The 17,744-nt window shown below is 39.6% G+C and overlaps 1 protein-coding gene across 5 annotated transcripts in view; it reads left to right on the forward strand.

The window, feature by feature from the left end:
• Window positions 1-17,744, forward strand: part of apbb2b (amyloid beta (A4) precursor protein-binding, family B, member 2b) — a 55,666-nt gene that overhangs the window by 15,337 nt on the left and 22,585 nt on the right. For 3 of the 5 annotated variants that reach the window (XM_032562347.1, XM_032562348.1, XM_032562349.1), the window contains exons 2-4: window positions 7,073-7,168; window positions 7,551-7,617; window positions 8,390-9,463. In XM_032562347.1, the coding sequence (XP_032418238.1) occupies window positions 8,410-9,463 (1,054 nt within the window). In that variant the 5' untranslated portion in view covers window positions 7,073-7,168; window positions 7,551-7,617; window positions 8,390-8,409. Of the gene's footprint in view, window positions 1-7,072; window positions 7,169-7,550; window positions 7,618-8,389; window positions 9,464-14,462; window positions 14,591-17,744 lie in introns of those variants that run through there. The other 2 variants (XM_032562350.1, XM_032562353.1) reach the window with 2 other exon arrangements.

A 17,744-nucleotide genomic window follows, 5' to 3' on the forward strand; every position in this document is an offset into this window, starting at 1 on the left:
ATAAAATAATTACCAGCAGGTGTACTCCTGCTGTTAATTAATGCTTTCAGCAGTGGTGTTGGGAAAGAGTTTCCTCATTAAGCAAAGTGGACTTGGCATGGCTTGATACCTTCCATTTATCAAACTTCTAGGAGGCAAAAGATAAATGGGAATGTTGGAGGGTTGCATTACACAGAGTCATCAGTTTGCCCAATGCAGGATAATGTTTGACTCTTTTGTTGCAAATCCCCCCAGCCCCCTCTTTATCACAGGATTTTAAGGGATTGACTTGTTAAGTGTGTCAACAGCCTTTTATTCTTATTAATCTTGCCACATAAAACATTGTTGTCTGATGTAAAGAAGTACCGGTAAATGTAAAGAAACTCCTTGTTTTTGTCCAACTGATTAGTTAATTTTGGTCAAATAAGCCTCTCATTCCTTCCTTTATATCTTATTTGCCTTGTCATTGTTTCAGCTCATAGTTTGCATTTGGTCAAAGGTTACTGTGTGTATAGAGACATGTGGTCACGATTGATCAGCACATGAAGGTGTTTCAAAAGGGCATGTGTGCTTTCTGCACTTCTTTTGCCCCCAGTTACCCTCATCCACTCAGACATGCCTGGGATTCTTTGGCACACCCTAAAAATTCCTCACGCCTTTCTTTTTTTTTGTGGTTATTTTTTTTTCTTCAACTCCCCCCAACCATAAAAACCATAACAGCAGTAAATGATATCTTTAGCTGTGCGACTACATCACATTGAGGCACTCGTTCATTCAAAACACAAAATGCTTGTAGCCTTGAAGTCTCCTTTTAGCTCCACAAGTACAATTACAGTGCAGCTATTTCTGCCCTTGCTTCACCATCGCTGTAGCCTGCTGAGAAGTAGGTTCAAACTGTGGATTTGTCTTTGCAAGTAAGGCCTCAGTGTGTTTGTCTGTACACAGGGTGGTTTGTTTAGACTGACGTCTCAAGCAGAATGTTGCTTTGTCTCTGTTATTTCCCGCTATTCACCAAACTCCCTCCATTCCGCCTAAAGCTTCCGCCATAAGCTGTGAAAGCAAGACCATGATGGCTGTTTTTTCCTAAGCTTCTTCCTTGTTTTCATCCATTCATTACAAGCATAAACTCACAATTGTTAACAGGTTGCTGATGTATGAACATTTTTGGTAAAATATGATTGCATGCATGTGATTAAAGTAGACTACAGGATATGAAAAAAATGCATTTTTAGATTATATTTTCTGTTTCACAGTTAAGATTGTAAATACTTTGTCCGTTCATCCATCCATTATATAAGAAACACTGAAAAAAAAGATGTAGATGTTCAGTCTCTGAACTTCTTACGCAAAAGGAGGTTGTCCTGAACTCTATGCCACCAGTCTCATGCTCTTTATGTAAGGCTATACCCATATTAGCAGCTTAGTCTGTAGTGGTTCATATGGAGTCCACCATATTCAATAAATTATATGTGTTCTGATGAGGCTCGTTTGTTAGATTAAAATCACATTTTAACAATAACAAGCTCTAATCAGGCGTTAAGCATACATTTCCTTAAGCCCTCATTTTTGTATAAATTTTCCTTTGGTCTGATGTAATATTTTAATTTTAGATGTCATGTTTTCATTCACTGTGAGTGAACTTTCATACTTATCTGTGATTTGTGGGTTAATCATTGATTTTGCCTTTGCATTCCTGGCCTGATATCGTGCCGCCCAAGTACCTTTGCGTAAACATTTAAACCCTAGAAATTTGTGATTGGAAATATTTTTAACTTTAACTTGAATTGTTTTGCTTTCTGCTGATTTTACATCTCGCTTTAGGATGAATGTTCTTAGTTGGATTAGTTGTTTTCAAGCCACACAGCCTACAAGTGTTGAGGAGGAATGGGGATGAGGAAACTGAAGAAGCCAGCAAGTTTTGCTCTGGGTTTCTGGTGGAAAAATGTTCCATCCAATCTCAAAGCAAATAGGTTGAAAGATTAGTGGATGATTCAATGTGCAAATGTTGCAACAAATCTTTTAGAGCATCTGCTGACTTTCTGCCATTTCCTTCTTGATCCTGGATATTGTAGATCTGCTCAGATCCGCTCTGTCAACACAACCAGAGGACTCCTCAGCTGTTCTCAACGTGTGGTTAAGAAAACAGTCAGTTCTCAGCATACTTTCTCCGTCACGTCTCGCTTCCTGTGTGCTGTAGACAGACGTTCTCCTTCCCGGCCTTCCTGGTATTTCCATCTGTGAGAATGTTTTCTCTTATAAAACCTCCTGCTGCCAGTTAGGTGTGTACTGCAAAAATAAAAAAAATAAAAACCCTCCTGACCAATTTATTTCCACATCCTTCTGAACATCTCTGGTGTTTAAGTGTGAAAACACTTTTTTGTGCCTCTGGTTACTTAAAGTTCTGCACATGTAGATTTAAATTAACAGAAAGGCTCATAAAATAAATCTGCAATGCAGACTCTAAGCCATTTACTGCTTTACATTAAAACCAAAGGACTTGAAATCAATTCCTATTAATGCAAAAGTTTGTGTCAAGTAGCTGAATTAGCTGAATTTCAGCTTTGGTAAAGAGTTAAGCAGTGAGACATTTCACAGCTCGGCACACAGTTGTATTTTTCTGTAGTCATCATATGGCATCGTAATTGAAGAGTGACAACATCAATAACCGTCCTTGTCAAATGTTCTGGAAATAAGTTCCACACATTGTGCTACTGGCCTACACTTTATCCTGATCAAAAAGTTGAACACGCACCAATTTGGATGCTCTATTTTGTTATTTGCCATTATATTATAATGCATCAATTTATTTATTTGCTAGAGTCTAGCATCTGTGTGCTGCAGTTTGCATCTCTTGTCTGTCGCTTTTGAAACAGATGGGCTTTTCTCATGAGCACGGGGGGAAAGAAGAGGAGGAGGAGCAGGAAGATGGCTGTAAATCAGGGTAGTGGAGAGAAAAGGCTGGTTTTATGAGTGTTTACAGTCCTTCTTACTTATGAGAAAAGACAGCAAATCTCTTCTAAAACAAAGAAAATGGAGATGATCTGCAAGCCAGATTACATATGCTATTTTAAGAAGTATTTATACCCCTTCAACTTTTACATTTTGTCTCATTATAATGTCAATGTATTGCTCAAGCTTTTTGTGCCATACCATCACAGAGGACTGCATAAGGAAAAAATGATGGATGATATTTTGGATTTAATCTGACAAGAACTCTGACCTACTTCCATGTTTGCTGTGAACCTGCACGGCTTGCCACACACGTCAAATTTCTTTACTGACACTCTTCTATTAAGGTTAAGTTTGTGGCATAGATATTTCCATCACCTCACTTTCTGATTGGCTAAATGTCAAATTCAGCAGGCTGCGATCTAGTTTGTCCTTGGGGAACACGTCAAGCCAAGACAATCCAACCTGTTGAACATCTCCGATTTTAGATTGAAACTGTCCTGACGTGCTTCCAAGCGGGTCAGATTACTCACTGCAGGAATATCTATTAAGATGATCATTGCAATGATTGGGTTCCTTAAGATTGTTGTAATGGGAAAATCTGAACTAAACTGGTATAAAAATCTTACCATGTGAACTAGGTATAAAGTGGATTGCCATGTATGGGTAGGTTTGCAGCTGGGACATAATCAGTCGATCAGTGTTCTGTGAGATATTCGATTCTTGGTTATTAAAAGTCTGGAAAATGCATCATATTTGTAGTAGTGTGGAAAAGTTTAAGGGGTATGAATAGTTTTTCAAGGTGAATGAATAAGGACGAAAAGGGTAAGGCAATCAGGATTAACATAGAAACTATGAAGAGTTATGCTGAAAAACCTGTGAGGGATAAACAGTAAGAACAGACGAGAGGCCAATCAAACTTCTGGCTGGCATCCATTTGGCTTTTGCAGCTGAAGCGGATTCTCTCATTCCAGAGTTTTGGAAAAGATTTCAGTGACGCAGGAAACAGAAACAGGCAGACAGGCTGACAGAAGAGGTGGGGTGTTAGCAGCTGCTGCCTTTATTGTTGTTTTATCCAGACTGCCAAGTTTGTCTGACACCAACACACAAGAACAGTCAAAGGTCACCGTCCTACTCCATGTAACAATGGAGATCTAATTTCCGTCCATCTCCCAATCTGCTGATAAAGTATTTCTCTGTAGTTTTGTTTTTGAAGATGTTTTTGTTTTCTGACAGGGTAATAAACTGTTTACATGTGAGTTCATGTGGATGGCTTGCCCTCACACTTACTATTTGTGTGTACTGTGTGTGTGTCAGTGTCACGGTTGCCCCGCCCACATAGGAGCTCTGTAATTACCCCCCCAAGCAGCCCCTATCTGCAGCAGAAGGCCTCTCAGTGCACTGCGGCTCGTAAAAGGCGTTGCATTCACAGACTCATCCCGTCCAGTTGGAACCCCCAACCAGATGGATTTCTGGGGTTGAAAGTTGTAGTTTTAATGTTTATTTGTTCTCCTGCTGTGCTCCAGATCTGTAGCTCAGACATCTGTGTTTGGGGCAGAAAATGACACAGCATCCCACATGTAGTCTCTACTTATCTGCTTTCAGCTTTTTTTTTTTTGCCACTGAAGCATTTGGCTTGCAGTGAAATAATCAGTGAGGTTGAAGCAGCAACTCTAAGGGGAAACTCCACTGATTTTTTTTTTTTTTTTTTACATCAAAGTGTGTTTACATGTTTCAGGGAGAACTGCTGCTTATACAAAGGCCCCTTCTGGTTCCACAGGGAGATCTGTGAAGTTCCCACAAAGGATTTCAATTGAAGCATGACACATGTAAAAAAAAAAAAAAATGTTTTAAAGTTTTTGCTCATACCTTATATGGATCTTAGTGGTCAAGAAATAACAGAGGGTAATGGGAAAATTGTAGGCTAATTACAATTGATTTGATTTTGTAAGAACTTGTTCAACCAATGTTCCTTTTCCTTTGACGGCTCAATGCGCTATTATTATTATTATTATTTTTTGCTATGTTGAAACTTGGAACAGGCTTGGATATACCAGCCTGTTCCTGCTAGCAGTTAGATCCTCAAGAGAAGATCCAACAGCTTACAAACCACCAGCACCCTCATGTAACCAGTAGACATCACTGGCCTCACTGCAACATTGTTATCAAATGTTGGTTTTTGGCTCAATGCAAATAGTTCTAAGTCATTAACAGATTTGTTGTTTAAATCTTATTACTTTTAATATGTGGTTTCCTATTTGACTCATATAGACAGATAGGAAACCACAGATCCTACGTGGTTTCCTATTTTAGAAAAAGACGCATATCCTTTGTAGGTGTTACATCCCGTCTTCAAAAACCAGTCATTGACTGTTTCAGGAGAAATTACTCACTAGTTTTAATGTACATCCGCCCCTTTTGAACAAACATGTTTTCACTCTCTCACTTAAATATATTCTCCGGTATGCAGGCGTGTTGGTGCAAGATTCAAGAAATCGAGCATGCCTTGTAATTCTAATCCAGAAACTTTCTCTCCTCTCTCCGTGTGTTTGTCTCGGTCATAGATGGGTTTTTATTATGCCTGTAACATCAGACATTTATTTGCATACCATTTTTTCCACTTCTCTGCTGTTCAATAACAGCAGTGGTTCCTCAAGATTCAATGCCAGCCCAGGCTCTTAAACACTTACACCTGTTGTGTTGCTCCTCATCCAACAACTGATCCAGCGCGATCTCACCTGTCCCAATTCAAGCTATTTGGTGAAAAAAAAAAGCATTAAACTTTGTACAGGTGGTCGAAATTACACAGCTGCTCCTTACATGTCGCACCCTCTCACTGGAGTTGGTGGTTTGCCAATCAAACCAGATGCTTGTTTGTTGTGTAGTAAGAGGACAGCACAGCCTAAGTACCACATAAGTATGGGTGTCAAGTAGCAGTTGTGCAATCCCATGGTCTGTCTTTGTTTAATAAATCTGCTATGTACCCTGGTAAACAGCTTTAAGTGTGAAATAATTTAATATGTGTTGCTTAACACTTTAGTCTGTTTATCAAATTCAGCTATTTAAAAAAATATTGGGTATACTTGGTTGTCCAAATATGCAGTTATTGTCTTGAATCTTCTCTCACCATCTTTAATGTGCTGTTTCCAGAAGATGACCGGTTCCTGCTGTCTAATCCAGCTGTTCAAATCATGCAGCCATTTAAAACAGTGAGAAAAGCAGCATTTATTGCAGAACTAATACAGTTTTATTTACACACAAGAGAAAGACCAGTAGCTCAGATTTGTTGTTGTAACGGCACCGACAACATCTTGTGCTGCAGTAAAGTACAAAATTATTCATACTCCTGGCATATTTATGTTCAAAAACAAAACAAAACATTACTTTGTCAAAATTGATTCTATTATCTATTATTTCTTTCATTTCCTTTCAGAAACAAATTTCTTGGTTGAATAAAAATATTCATTTTGATATTTATTGTTTTATATGCTTACATACACATAATGAATGAATAATGAAGCTCTGGACTAGATAAAGTGCAACTGGAGGTCATTTACCATATTTACCATGAAACCGGGTTTGTAAAACTCATTAATCAATCCCTAAAATACTTTGTTGTGATGCTAGTTTGCTGTATAACCTAGTTGTTCATCTTTTGAAGATACTGAAATTCACATATAAGATCCTGTTTGCCAAAAAGGTGGTTTTTATTAATTACAGACTTTCTATTTCACTCTGTCAACAGGCATGTTTCTCTGCCCTTCTCTGAGTTTTGGTCTGGACTCCTAATAAGTGCTTTTGTAGCACAAGTTAGTGTGTGTTCGTGTGTTTATTGTGTTGTTTGAAAGCAGAAGAAGAGGAGTTGACTGGTCTCATGTGGCATTAAGTTTATGATATTTCCAGGCAGCACATTGTTGGCAAGACTTTATGAAATATGAGCCCTGCACAAAATGAGCTTTGTGTTCCCACATTCATAAGGTGTATATATGCAAACACACAGCCATCCTGAGTATTAATGTTTGACTGTGCTTGTGAATAATTAATACCTTTTTATTTGTCCTCCTTATGTGTACCCCCTATTCTCTCTCTGCTCACCCTGCCTCGTGCTCTGTTATTAATCCTGTTTTATGTTTTGTTCCTTCAGTGCACTGCTGCTTTAGTGATTGGCTGAAGAAGGCGCTGCGGACTACCAACATGGACCTGCAGCAACCTGGTGTTTCTCAAAATTCATAGTTTTCTGGTAAGTATTAAGTTTTCTTTCCTAACAAGTCTGTTTTTAACAAATTGTGTAAAGCATGCATTCTTGATAAGAGTCCAAGTAAAAGTCTGGTTCTGAATTCATTCTTGACAAGCTGTTGGCGTTGTTCATAATCTATAAAATTCAGATACCGTGTGTGAATGTTACTGAGGTATGTTCACTTTTTTTTTTCTTTTTTGGTTTCTGTGATGTCTCAAGAATCCTCACAGCCTGACAGAGCTGTAGGTTTCCACAGAAACCCGTGGCAGTCGGGTTCCACATGCATGAATGGGGTCTCTGAGGACCATCCAAGAAGTACTCAGGATTCCTTTCATTCTTCGATGATCATCCTTTTGCTGTGTCTTTTTCTTTCTTTGGTGCTCAGATCTGCAGCTGAGTCTTCAGAGCTCCAAGTGGCGAGCAGTGCCGGTCAGTGACTTCATACCCAACAGGTAAGAAATTCACATCGAGTCTCAACGTCCAGCTTTTACTTCAACCTGCTCAGTACCTAAACTCTCATGCATGAAATAATTAAAAAAAAAAGAGCCAAATGTGTATACAAAAATCCTTTGATTTGTCTTATTGTTCTTGGTGTTCATTACCACTCAAAACAAACCATGTTTTTAGCATTTATGTGCAAGTATAATATGCTGAAATATGGTCAGCATTGCTTTTTGTGTGTTTGAACAATCTGCACATTTTCAAAAAAGATATTACTCAACACAGAATTGGCAGAGATGGCCAATCATTCTTTATTATTCACATTATTATTATTATTAAAGCAACTTTGAAACGTTGTAAAATTAGCTGTGCAGTAGTTGTAAAATGGCAGAAAAACATTCATGTGAAGCTGATCTTTTAATCCAGTTAGTACCTATAAATGATATATTTTCTGTATTTAAAATAAATGAAGCATTCAGATCCCTAATGCTTTAGGTTAGATCTTCATTAAGGAATCTTGAACAAATTTAATTTAAGCACTTTAGTTCACAATATCTTAACTAAACTCATTTCAGTCAAATTTTCCTACTGATTGCAGCGGAGTGGCTTGGTAAAACTTGGCCACAGCTCTGCGTTCGGGTATAAAATCATCTTAATCACAGCAGCCTTCACTGCTCACTCAGGACAGAACTATTTTATGATACTATAGCTAATCATGTTTTTTATTTTGACATTCGTGTATGTTGTCAAATGTATTAATCTCCAATTTGTTTTCTATTGTAGGTCCTCTGTCTCGTGTTACAATGATGTCAGTGGATGTGACCAATTGCAATGGCCCTGCTGCCACGCCTCCCACCTCTCTCAGCCTCCGCTCTTCACACAATCAGCTACTCAGCAGCGACGTCATCAAGCAAGGCTCGGCCACGCCACCCAAGTGTCGCAAAAAGTATGCACTCACGAGCATCCAGGCCGCCATGGGCCTTGGAGAAAATGCGCCACCTTCAACATCGCCGTCTTTGTCCCCGTCGCAGCCTGCAGCCCCCAACAATCCCAAGCTAGCCAAGAACGGGGCCAACCAGCTGCGTAAAGCCGGTCAGGACCACAATAAAAACACAACTGACCCCGACCTGACAGACCCCGAGTGTAATCCAGAACCAATAGCTGATGATCCCAATGTTAACATGGTAGAAGAGCAAGACAGTCACTCTCTGACGAACAACGACCGAGAGGAGGATGTGTTTGAGTCGGATGCTGAGCAGCGGCCAGGATCCACCAGCGACGGCGAGTCGGAGCAGAAAACGGAATCAGATGCAGATTGTAACATTAACTGGACGGATGAGACCAAGCTGAACGGCAGTATGGCAGATTTAGACTTTGTCTTGAACGTTGAGGCGGAGGAGCCCGACGACATAAGCATTCTGTCTGAAAAGGAAATCCCATCAAAGATGAAGATGGAGGAAGATGAGGTGGTGGAGGGGCTGGAGGAGGAGGAGGAGGAGGAGAGGAAGCCTTTGCTGATGCTGAACCCCGATTCTCCCATGAAGGAGGGCAGAGTTTCTTCAGGTTCTGAAATCATCTCCGAACTCCAGTCCAACCTTGCACTCCTCCAATCAGAAAAGAACTCTGGGGTTCCTCCCCCACTCTCCCCGCCAAGGCAAGGCAATCCAGAAGACACCCGTCTGCTCTCTGCTGCCTCTTGCCCCTCCTCTTCCTCCTCCTCTCCAGAGACAAAGAAGGACCGGAGGACTGGAGCAAAGACAGACTGTGCGTTGAACCGCATCCAGAATCTAAACCCCAGTGATGAAGAGTTGAGCTGGACTACTCTGTCCCAGGACAGCAACTCCCCTGAGGAGACAGGTACTCACACAAAATCAAACTCCTGCTGTAAAGACTTTATTGCATTAAACTTTATAGCTTCTGTTGTTTGCTGACAGATTGTTTGTGAGGCTGAGTGCCACAGACTGGACTTTTTGTGTGTATGTTTGTGTGCTCTGTAGTGGTTGCAGCCATCCTCTCACTGATGACATGTTTCCATTTATGGTAACTCTGTTTGTGTTGGTTCATGGAAACAGTTATGCATTTACGGAATAACAAACGTTGCAGCTCTGAGCTCTCCTGGTTCTGGCCTTGTAACCTCATGGGTGGTTAGTCGGTCAACTCTGCCCATCTGCAATGAATTAACACAAAATCTCTGCCTGACTTTATTTTTCTGCTAAATGTTATGGAGGTATTTAAAAAAAAAGACCCTCCTATATTAAATACACACTTACTTTGAAAAACGGATACTTTTCATTGGTCAGTTATCTCTTTGCAGCTTCTGGGCATTAAATGTTATCCTGTCGGAAAGCCTGTGTGCGTCCCCTTAAAATGGCACCACAGAAAATGCATTTCTGGGTTTAGTAGCAGAGCTGAGTGTTTTGAGTTATTCCAATGAAAAACCTGCCAAATCCTTTCAAACACAACCAAGCAGATTCTTCTGCTACCAACTTGTGTTTCATGTTTGGATGGGCATTTATTGTATTATCATTTATCATGATAAATTTCCTATCATGATATGATTTTTATTTATCATTGTCACAATAAATTCCAATTAATGATGTTTAAAAGCATGTACTCATGAAACAGAGGCCTCAGTAGTGTGATGAAGAACAAAACCACAACAGCCTGTCATCTCCTCCTAAAATCCGTCACCAGCGTGGTCTCACACTGCTGTGGGACGGCATCTCATTTTTCAGCCAGAATTTATAGTCACTATGTGTGTTTGTGTTGGTCACTCTGAAAAGAAGAGCACACTCAAACTCTGATCTGACAAGTATTTGCTAAGGTACGGACTACACTTGGGGCTTTCCATTCTCTCCACTCCCAAACTCCGGAGGTTGTCTCTGATGAATCCCGTTCTGTGAGGACAGAGCTTAGCTCTAAGACTGGAGATGTGGGTTTTCCTCTGGCTGCAGAATCTTACCTTATTTCTCTGCGATGAGTTTGCTTTCTAAGTCTTTTTTTCCCAGTGAGGGAGATGCTGCCCCACACTATCACACCCCCTCTACCAGAAGCTGTTTGGCTTTGGCAGAGAGATATTTTTATGAGTGCAGGCAACATACTTTAATGTACTAACAGCTGTGCATTGTCAGACACAGCAGCGTAGTCATCTGCATATACATTTCCTCATAAATGGCACCATCCAGATGTTTTAGCTGATCTTAGGTCAATATTTAAACTCACTTTGTTTTCTGTGCAAGTCCTGTTCTTGCTTTCCCTCCATTAGGGTTTCAGCTACAGCACTTGTGCACTCATTAACAATGGCTGAGTCAGTAAAGCTTTTTACTTTGGCCCATAATAAAAGCACCTCTAAGAGCCAATTCATTTGCATGTTGCTGAAAAATCAGACTGTTCTGACCTTTACCCTTTTATATTTTGTGCCCTTCAGATTTTTTTTTTGAGATTGAGAAATCAAAGGACTTGTGTTTTGCTTCATGATAGTGTTTCCCTTTGCTTTTTTTATTAATTGACCAAACTCTTAGGAAATAAGACTTTGTTTTTAACTCTATGGAGGAAGAATAAACATGCAGGGATCCATCTGTTGTAATTTGAAAATCAGTCTTTTCTAATTTAAGGTGTCTTTTCAAGTTCATCTGTGGTAAAATTTTGTCTGGCAGTTTCTCTCTTTTCCTGGATTTTATGTAGAATGAGCTCTTTTGTCGTCCTGTCCTCTTTCAAAGCACTTATTGCTAATGTCCTGAGCAGTATCTATTGATATGCTCATTGTATCTTGTCAGCATTGTGTTAAAATAAGATGCTAAAGTTTTCATTTGGGCCCATCAGACAAATTATATACTTCCATCTTCTTCAGCCATGATCCCTACACTGTTCACTGCTGAAAACCAATTTGTGTCCTGTAGACGTAGGGCTTTTTTTTCTCCCCCTTCTGCTTTTCCGTTGACTCACAGCTCTGTCGAGTTGAAGACTCGGAGCGTCTGTGTTTCATTTCTTTGCAAGTTTGATTGCCAGCAGCAGATCTTTCTGAATTTCCATACTATCTATTGAGCAACACAGTTCATTTGTCTGATCTCTGAGGCTTAATCTCGGTGTTCTTGTTTATATTTTAAATATTGTGTTGTGATTGTATACATTCACAGTGATAGTTGTACGTATTGCTTTCCGTGCTGACTAATAAAGGAGAAAAATAGATGTTTAAAGGTGTAAACCTTTATATTTTGGTTTCAGAAAACAAATCTTGACAGCATTAACATAATTAAATCAAAATTGCTTTCATGGTCTTTAAATCTTCTCATGAAAAAACATACTTTTCTTACAAAATTAAAGCCTTTGAAAGCAGGCAGGTAGGAAACTGAACCTACATTACTTTATGTAAAGTGATAGCATCATTTATATTCCAAGAGTTTTCTGATGGAAATATACGTTATTATCAGATAGCTGTTTATATTGAAGGATGGAGCAAGCATCCATCCTTCAATATAGCAAAGAACTTTTTTGTAAAGGTGAACTGAGCCGAGTCCCTCACATCCACCAAAAACAATTTTCTTCTACAACATTTTTTGCCCCAGAATTACAAAACATGTCTTGGCCTCCAGGAAACAACTGAAAGCTGAAGGATGAAAATGGGGAGTTTAGTTCAACCCCAGTCTGGGAATCAAACCCAGGACCTTCTTGTTGCAGGGCAACAGTGCTCCTATTGCACCACTGTGCAGCCTACTATTATACATCTGAATAATAATTATTATAGGAATTAAAATAGCATGCTTCTCTCATATGTCTTCTCACTAAGATTAATCAGATTTTACCACTGTGACTAAACAAGCCTAGTTTTTTGCACTAAGTAGATTCAGATTTATCCTAAACACTTTTTCTGATAAATAATACTAAATAAAGAGTAGTACTAAGTACCACAGCAATATTTTTAACTTTGGATATTTTAATATTATTAAACAGTAATGCTAAGTTCATAGAAACATAAAGGCCACTGTTTGTCTTTTTCATGTAAACATAGTTCTACCCAACACTGCATTAAATGTGAAAGACATTGTCATTGAACATTCCTATATGAAGGTACTTTTGCTCATGCACTGGAGTTTGTCTGTTTTTTAGTGAAGCGGAGACTTTTTGTTTAGAAGACCAACATAAACTAATTTTACACAGAAAAGCTTGCAGATCCTTTCTTTGTGCTTTCATTGTACTTCATTGTCTAAATGCTACCTTTAAGTTTAGTAGATCTCTCGCTTTGGACATTACAGACACAGTTGAAAACTTTGCCCACATACAGATGGAAAAATAGAGGCATGTAGAACTAAAGAGAGTCACTTGTGTCCTATTTAAGAAATTTCCTTCACATTTCTCATACATTCACCAGCTTTTTCGGTACTTGAACAGAAAGCAACTGGTCTTTCTCGTTTCTTAAAGACATCGAAGCTCTTATTTGCAATCCTTCAGTTTTAATAATTTATGCTGAGTTTCAAGACGATGGACTGAAGCTGGAGGGTTATTTACATTTGAAGATATGACATCTCCTAGAAACAAGAGAGAAAGTCGAGCTGGCCTATAATCAAGAATCCATGACTACCACAACCTGCATGACTAAGAATATTATTCAGCTTTCACATATTGTATGACAAATAATAAATGTTCTGGTCTGAGTTGTTTTATAGCCCCTAATGCCCTCAGCCAGAAAAGAGTCCCAGCAAAATCATTTATTAATTTTAATGTTTTGGAAAATCACTGGCATGTATTTTCTTAAATGATGTTGATGTCACCAACTAAGCACGGTTGGTGACATCAACTAACTCGCTCAGTCATTGGTTACCTAGCAACTCACCCACTCTTTGGTTACCTAGCAACAACCTGCAGAGTAACTTGCTCAGCAGCAGTTTAAGGTTCTGCCACCATGCCTCATAACAGCTTAAAAATGATAAATAATGGTGTGGAGTTAAAACTGTGAATGAAACAGAAAAGGTCCTGTCAGTTTGGTAGAAGTTCAGATATTTAACTTATCAATAATTATTGATATAGATTGATATGAAACACTTACAGTATGTCGTGATATGGTTTTCAGCCATATCGTCCGGCCCTATGTTTTCATAAAAAAGGCAAGTGTTGTCAAAAAACGTGCTTTGCAAAACTGCGCCACATGTCTTACTGGAAGTACAGCTAACAAAATTGGCCTCAACAGTAAAGAAAATGAACTTTGTGAGGGGCTTCTGAGCTGGACCCTGAGCCACCAGGGTTCAAATGAGGACATCGCTGCTTGAAATGAAGGCAAAAACGAACATCCACAAGAGAACAACCTTCTGTCGTGTGTTTTACAGTCAGTCTCAAAATATCTTTCTAAAAACATCAGCTTTTCTTTAACATCCTGTTCATCTGTGCTCCTCCACCTCTTCATTGCATTCCTGCTACATCTGATACGACAAACACACACCAAAGCGAAGGTGGAGAAAAAAAAAGTGATCAGCATTCTCATTAAGGCTTGCTTGTACTACATTGTTAATTTATCACTGTGTGCTCAGATGTGCTCGTTTGGGTACAGAAAAAGGAGACAGGTTTTGTTTGACGCTCCACTTAGAAGATGACAACAGCAGCAAACCTAGTTCAACTGCAGGGGATGCACCACTTCTCTCCCTTCTCCTCTGTCTCAGCCTCTTTCTCGCTCTGTCTTGCTTGCACTTATCTCAGTGCTGCTTTAATCTGTTTTTTTTGGGGTTTTTTAGATTTTGTTTTCACAGAAAATCTGCTGCGTATCTGAATACGACCACCCACGGCTCTTTTCTCCTTCTTTCCCCTCAACCCTCTCTCTGCTGTGTCTCCCCTCTCTCTCTGTCTCTCTCTCTCTCTCTCTCTCTCTTTTTTCTGACTGTCTGGGGTTTTTGCTTTGATTACAGCAGCAGGTTCTTGGCTGTGAGAGAGGCAGCTAGCTAACTATGATGCTGGGGAAAGACTATATGCTGGCCATTGTGATTGTCAATTACGAGGGTAGGTGGATTTGTCGGGATCGGCTGGAGGCTTCACTGTGGGCTTAGAGTTTGAGCGCTGTCTGAGTGTGTCTCTGTAAGTGTGCATGTGCAGATTCGTAGACATCCGTGTTTCCTCTAACACGAAGTTCATGTTGTCTGCTCTGTGCATGCTGCATCATTCCAGTGATAAGAGACTGACAGAGGGGATGCATGGCAGTGTTTGCCAGGGGTGAACATGTGTATGTGTTCAGGTGTTTTACTCCCTTCCCCCTCTGCTCTGCTATACTGTATTCTTGCATGGAACTGCGTGCTAACTGGGGATGTCACAGGCTAGTGCCTCTGTTGCTCATGTGTGGCATTTTTTTAATCAACATCCTAAGTGCACTACAACAGCAGCGTGCATCATTGCATGCATGCTAAGTCGTTCCTTGGCTCCCACAGTGTTTGCAGAGACCGCCGCTGATGGTGCTGATCCATGACGAAGCCTCCAAACATTGAAAACAGTCTCAGCTCTCCGCACATTTTCTCTAACTGTGTTTCCTCCTTTCCGTGTCTTCATGGTGTAATCTATTTCCACTCATCTCACGCTGGCCTGAGTTCTGTCACAGCCCTTTCTCCTGATCACACCAGACAATCAGCCTCTCTCTGTTGAAGCCTTATTTGCTTTGACCTATTTTTTCCTCGGCTTATAGAACTCCATCTCCCGGCAGAAATTGCTTCACAGTTCCTTGCTCTGAGAGACGCTGGAGTCCAGGACAGACAGCACCTTGTGTCGTCAATGCGCTGTTGCCTGCAAAACTATTCATACCCGGTGAACGTTTTTATGGGGCACGGCGGTGAATCAGTATTATTCATTAATCAAATTTGAAAATGTAAATTTAGGAAAATCTGGATTTATTTGCAGCAATGGGCCCAGTGCCTACCATTTGTTTGACAGGCGGGTTTTACAGCTTCTATTTATTTGGACTTTGTATGCAGGTCAACTCTATGATGGGATATTAGGGCTAGGTTAAGATTTTTTATTTCTACTAATTATGAAAATACAGTCATAATATTGCAAGAATACAGTCACATGAGAATAAAGTTTTAATATTACCAGAATAAAGTCCTAATGTTAGGCGAATGAAGTAGAAATGTTTTGAGAAAAAAAACAACAAAACATTAGAAAGAGAAATATTGAGCATCTTGTAAAGTTATACTTTGGACTAAACACAAAATCCACCACTCTGTATGTATCATTTATCTTCCACTTTTATGGTTTATGAAATTTTTTTTTTTTTATAAAGTTTATCATTAACATGACAAAATGTGGCATATACAAACTTTTTTGAGGACATTAAATGTTTGCATTTTCTTTTAAATGAATTCAATTTCCTTGGATATTATAATTTGATGTCTTTTGCATCGAAGACATGTGTCTGTAAGCACATGTTTTACAGTTTCATCTCAATCAGGACAGACCGAGTCATAATGATAACATATGGCCTGCTGTCATGACAACATGTTTCATCAGCATCATCAGCACTTTAAGATTACTTTGCAATCACAACAGTCACAGTCACACACACTTGTTCCAGCTGGCCAGTCCTTCAGAGCTTATATCACTTTTATGAGTTGCTAGAACCTGGGTTGCAGCCTGGCATCCTTTTCTTTTTACTACTTTATCTACAAACTCCATTTTCTGTGCACAAACATGCCGTCAGTGGTTCTGTGAATGTGTGTGCTTCTCTGGTAAAGTGTGTGCGAGTCTGTCTTTGGTAACTACGCGGCTTGCTCTTCCTCTAAACGTCTGACTGCCCCGTAAATTACGGCTACAGTCAACCGCTCTGTGAGCAGATGTTGCATTCTGCTAGCCGAGAAGGGCTTCAGCTTCGAGAAATACCGCAAACAGTTTAAATAAGTAATTTTATTTGCAAACACAACCTTTAAACCCAGTCACAGATGCTGAATATTACTGTGTTTTACAGAGTTTGTATTTAAAGATGCTGATCGAATTCACCAATCTCAGTAGAGAGCGATGAATATAGAAAGGGTTGCGCTCTCATCAAAGCCTTTACGAGATTTTAACCAGTAAAATTAGAATATTTTGCAGTGTTTATGCTCTGAGATCCAGATTAAAGCAATAACTGCTAAGGTTTGTTGATTACACATCGATTTTAAATTTGAATGGCGCAGCAGCTGCTGCATGTTTGTGAGTGGTTAATGTTTAGACAGGATTCATCCCATAGGGTTTGCTTATTTGAGATAAATTTCCTCTGAATTAAAGCATTTTCTTCTGATTCAGCGCTTAATCAAAACAAAATTGTCATAAATTGGAATTTGACATGTGATTGTAATCTCGATCGAAGTTGTCCTTACTTTTCCTCTTTCCTTCAAGCTTAATGTTGTAATTGCATTACAGAATAAAAGGAACAATCAGCAAAGGGACAAAACGATTTTGGGAAGTTAAGTTCTGCAGTGAAATCCTTCGGGAACCCAAAGTGGAAACGCACCTCTAGAGGACGTTTGTTTTTGTCGCTCACAGAGGATGAGCGAACTGACATGTTTTTAGACAGTTGGTGCCGTTTTAAAACAAACACTTCTCAGCCTCATTGGACTTCTGCGTGCGATGATTTACATTCCCACCTTCAGTGTTTTCTCCTAGCTTCAACCAAGCGCACAATGGAGGAAAAATCATTTTAAACATCATGTTCCCACCTGAGTCTTACAGAGGCTAGATGTGGGTAATGTTGAAAGACAACTAGGCTTTGGGTTTTAGAGTTTTAGAGGGGGCATAAATACAAAATTATACCACACTTTTGCTGATTTTCATCTGCAAAACATTTGGAAAGAAATGTATAATTTACTTTCTACATCACAGTTGGTTATTTCTGTGCTTTGGTCTAACACATACAATTCCTACAAAACACATTGAAGTTCAAGGTTATAATGTGACAAAGTGGAAACTGGAGCTGAATACTTACAGAGTTTGTGTTGCCAGCTTTGCCCTGCAACAGCCTGGGAACTTTTCCAGGGTGAACCCCGCCTCTTGTCCGAAATGTTCGCTGGAGATAGGCACCAGCACCCCTGCTGACCCCACTAGGGACAAGGGTGTTAGAAAATGGATGGATGTTGCCAACTTGTTCAGTTGTTTCCATCAAAAGTGTCTTTTACTTCTGATCTCTTTTCTAAAA

Source organism: Xiphophorus hellerii, chromosome 5 (assembly GCF_003331165.1).
Source record: "Xiphophorus hellerii strain 12219 chromosome 5, Xiphophorus_hellerii-4.1, whole genome shotgun sequence".
Lineage (NCBI taxonomy): Eukaryota > Metazoa > Chordata > Actinopteri > Cyprinodontiformes > Poeciliidae > Xiphophorus > Xiphophorus hellerii.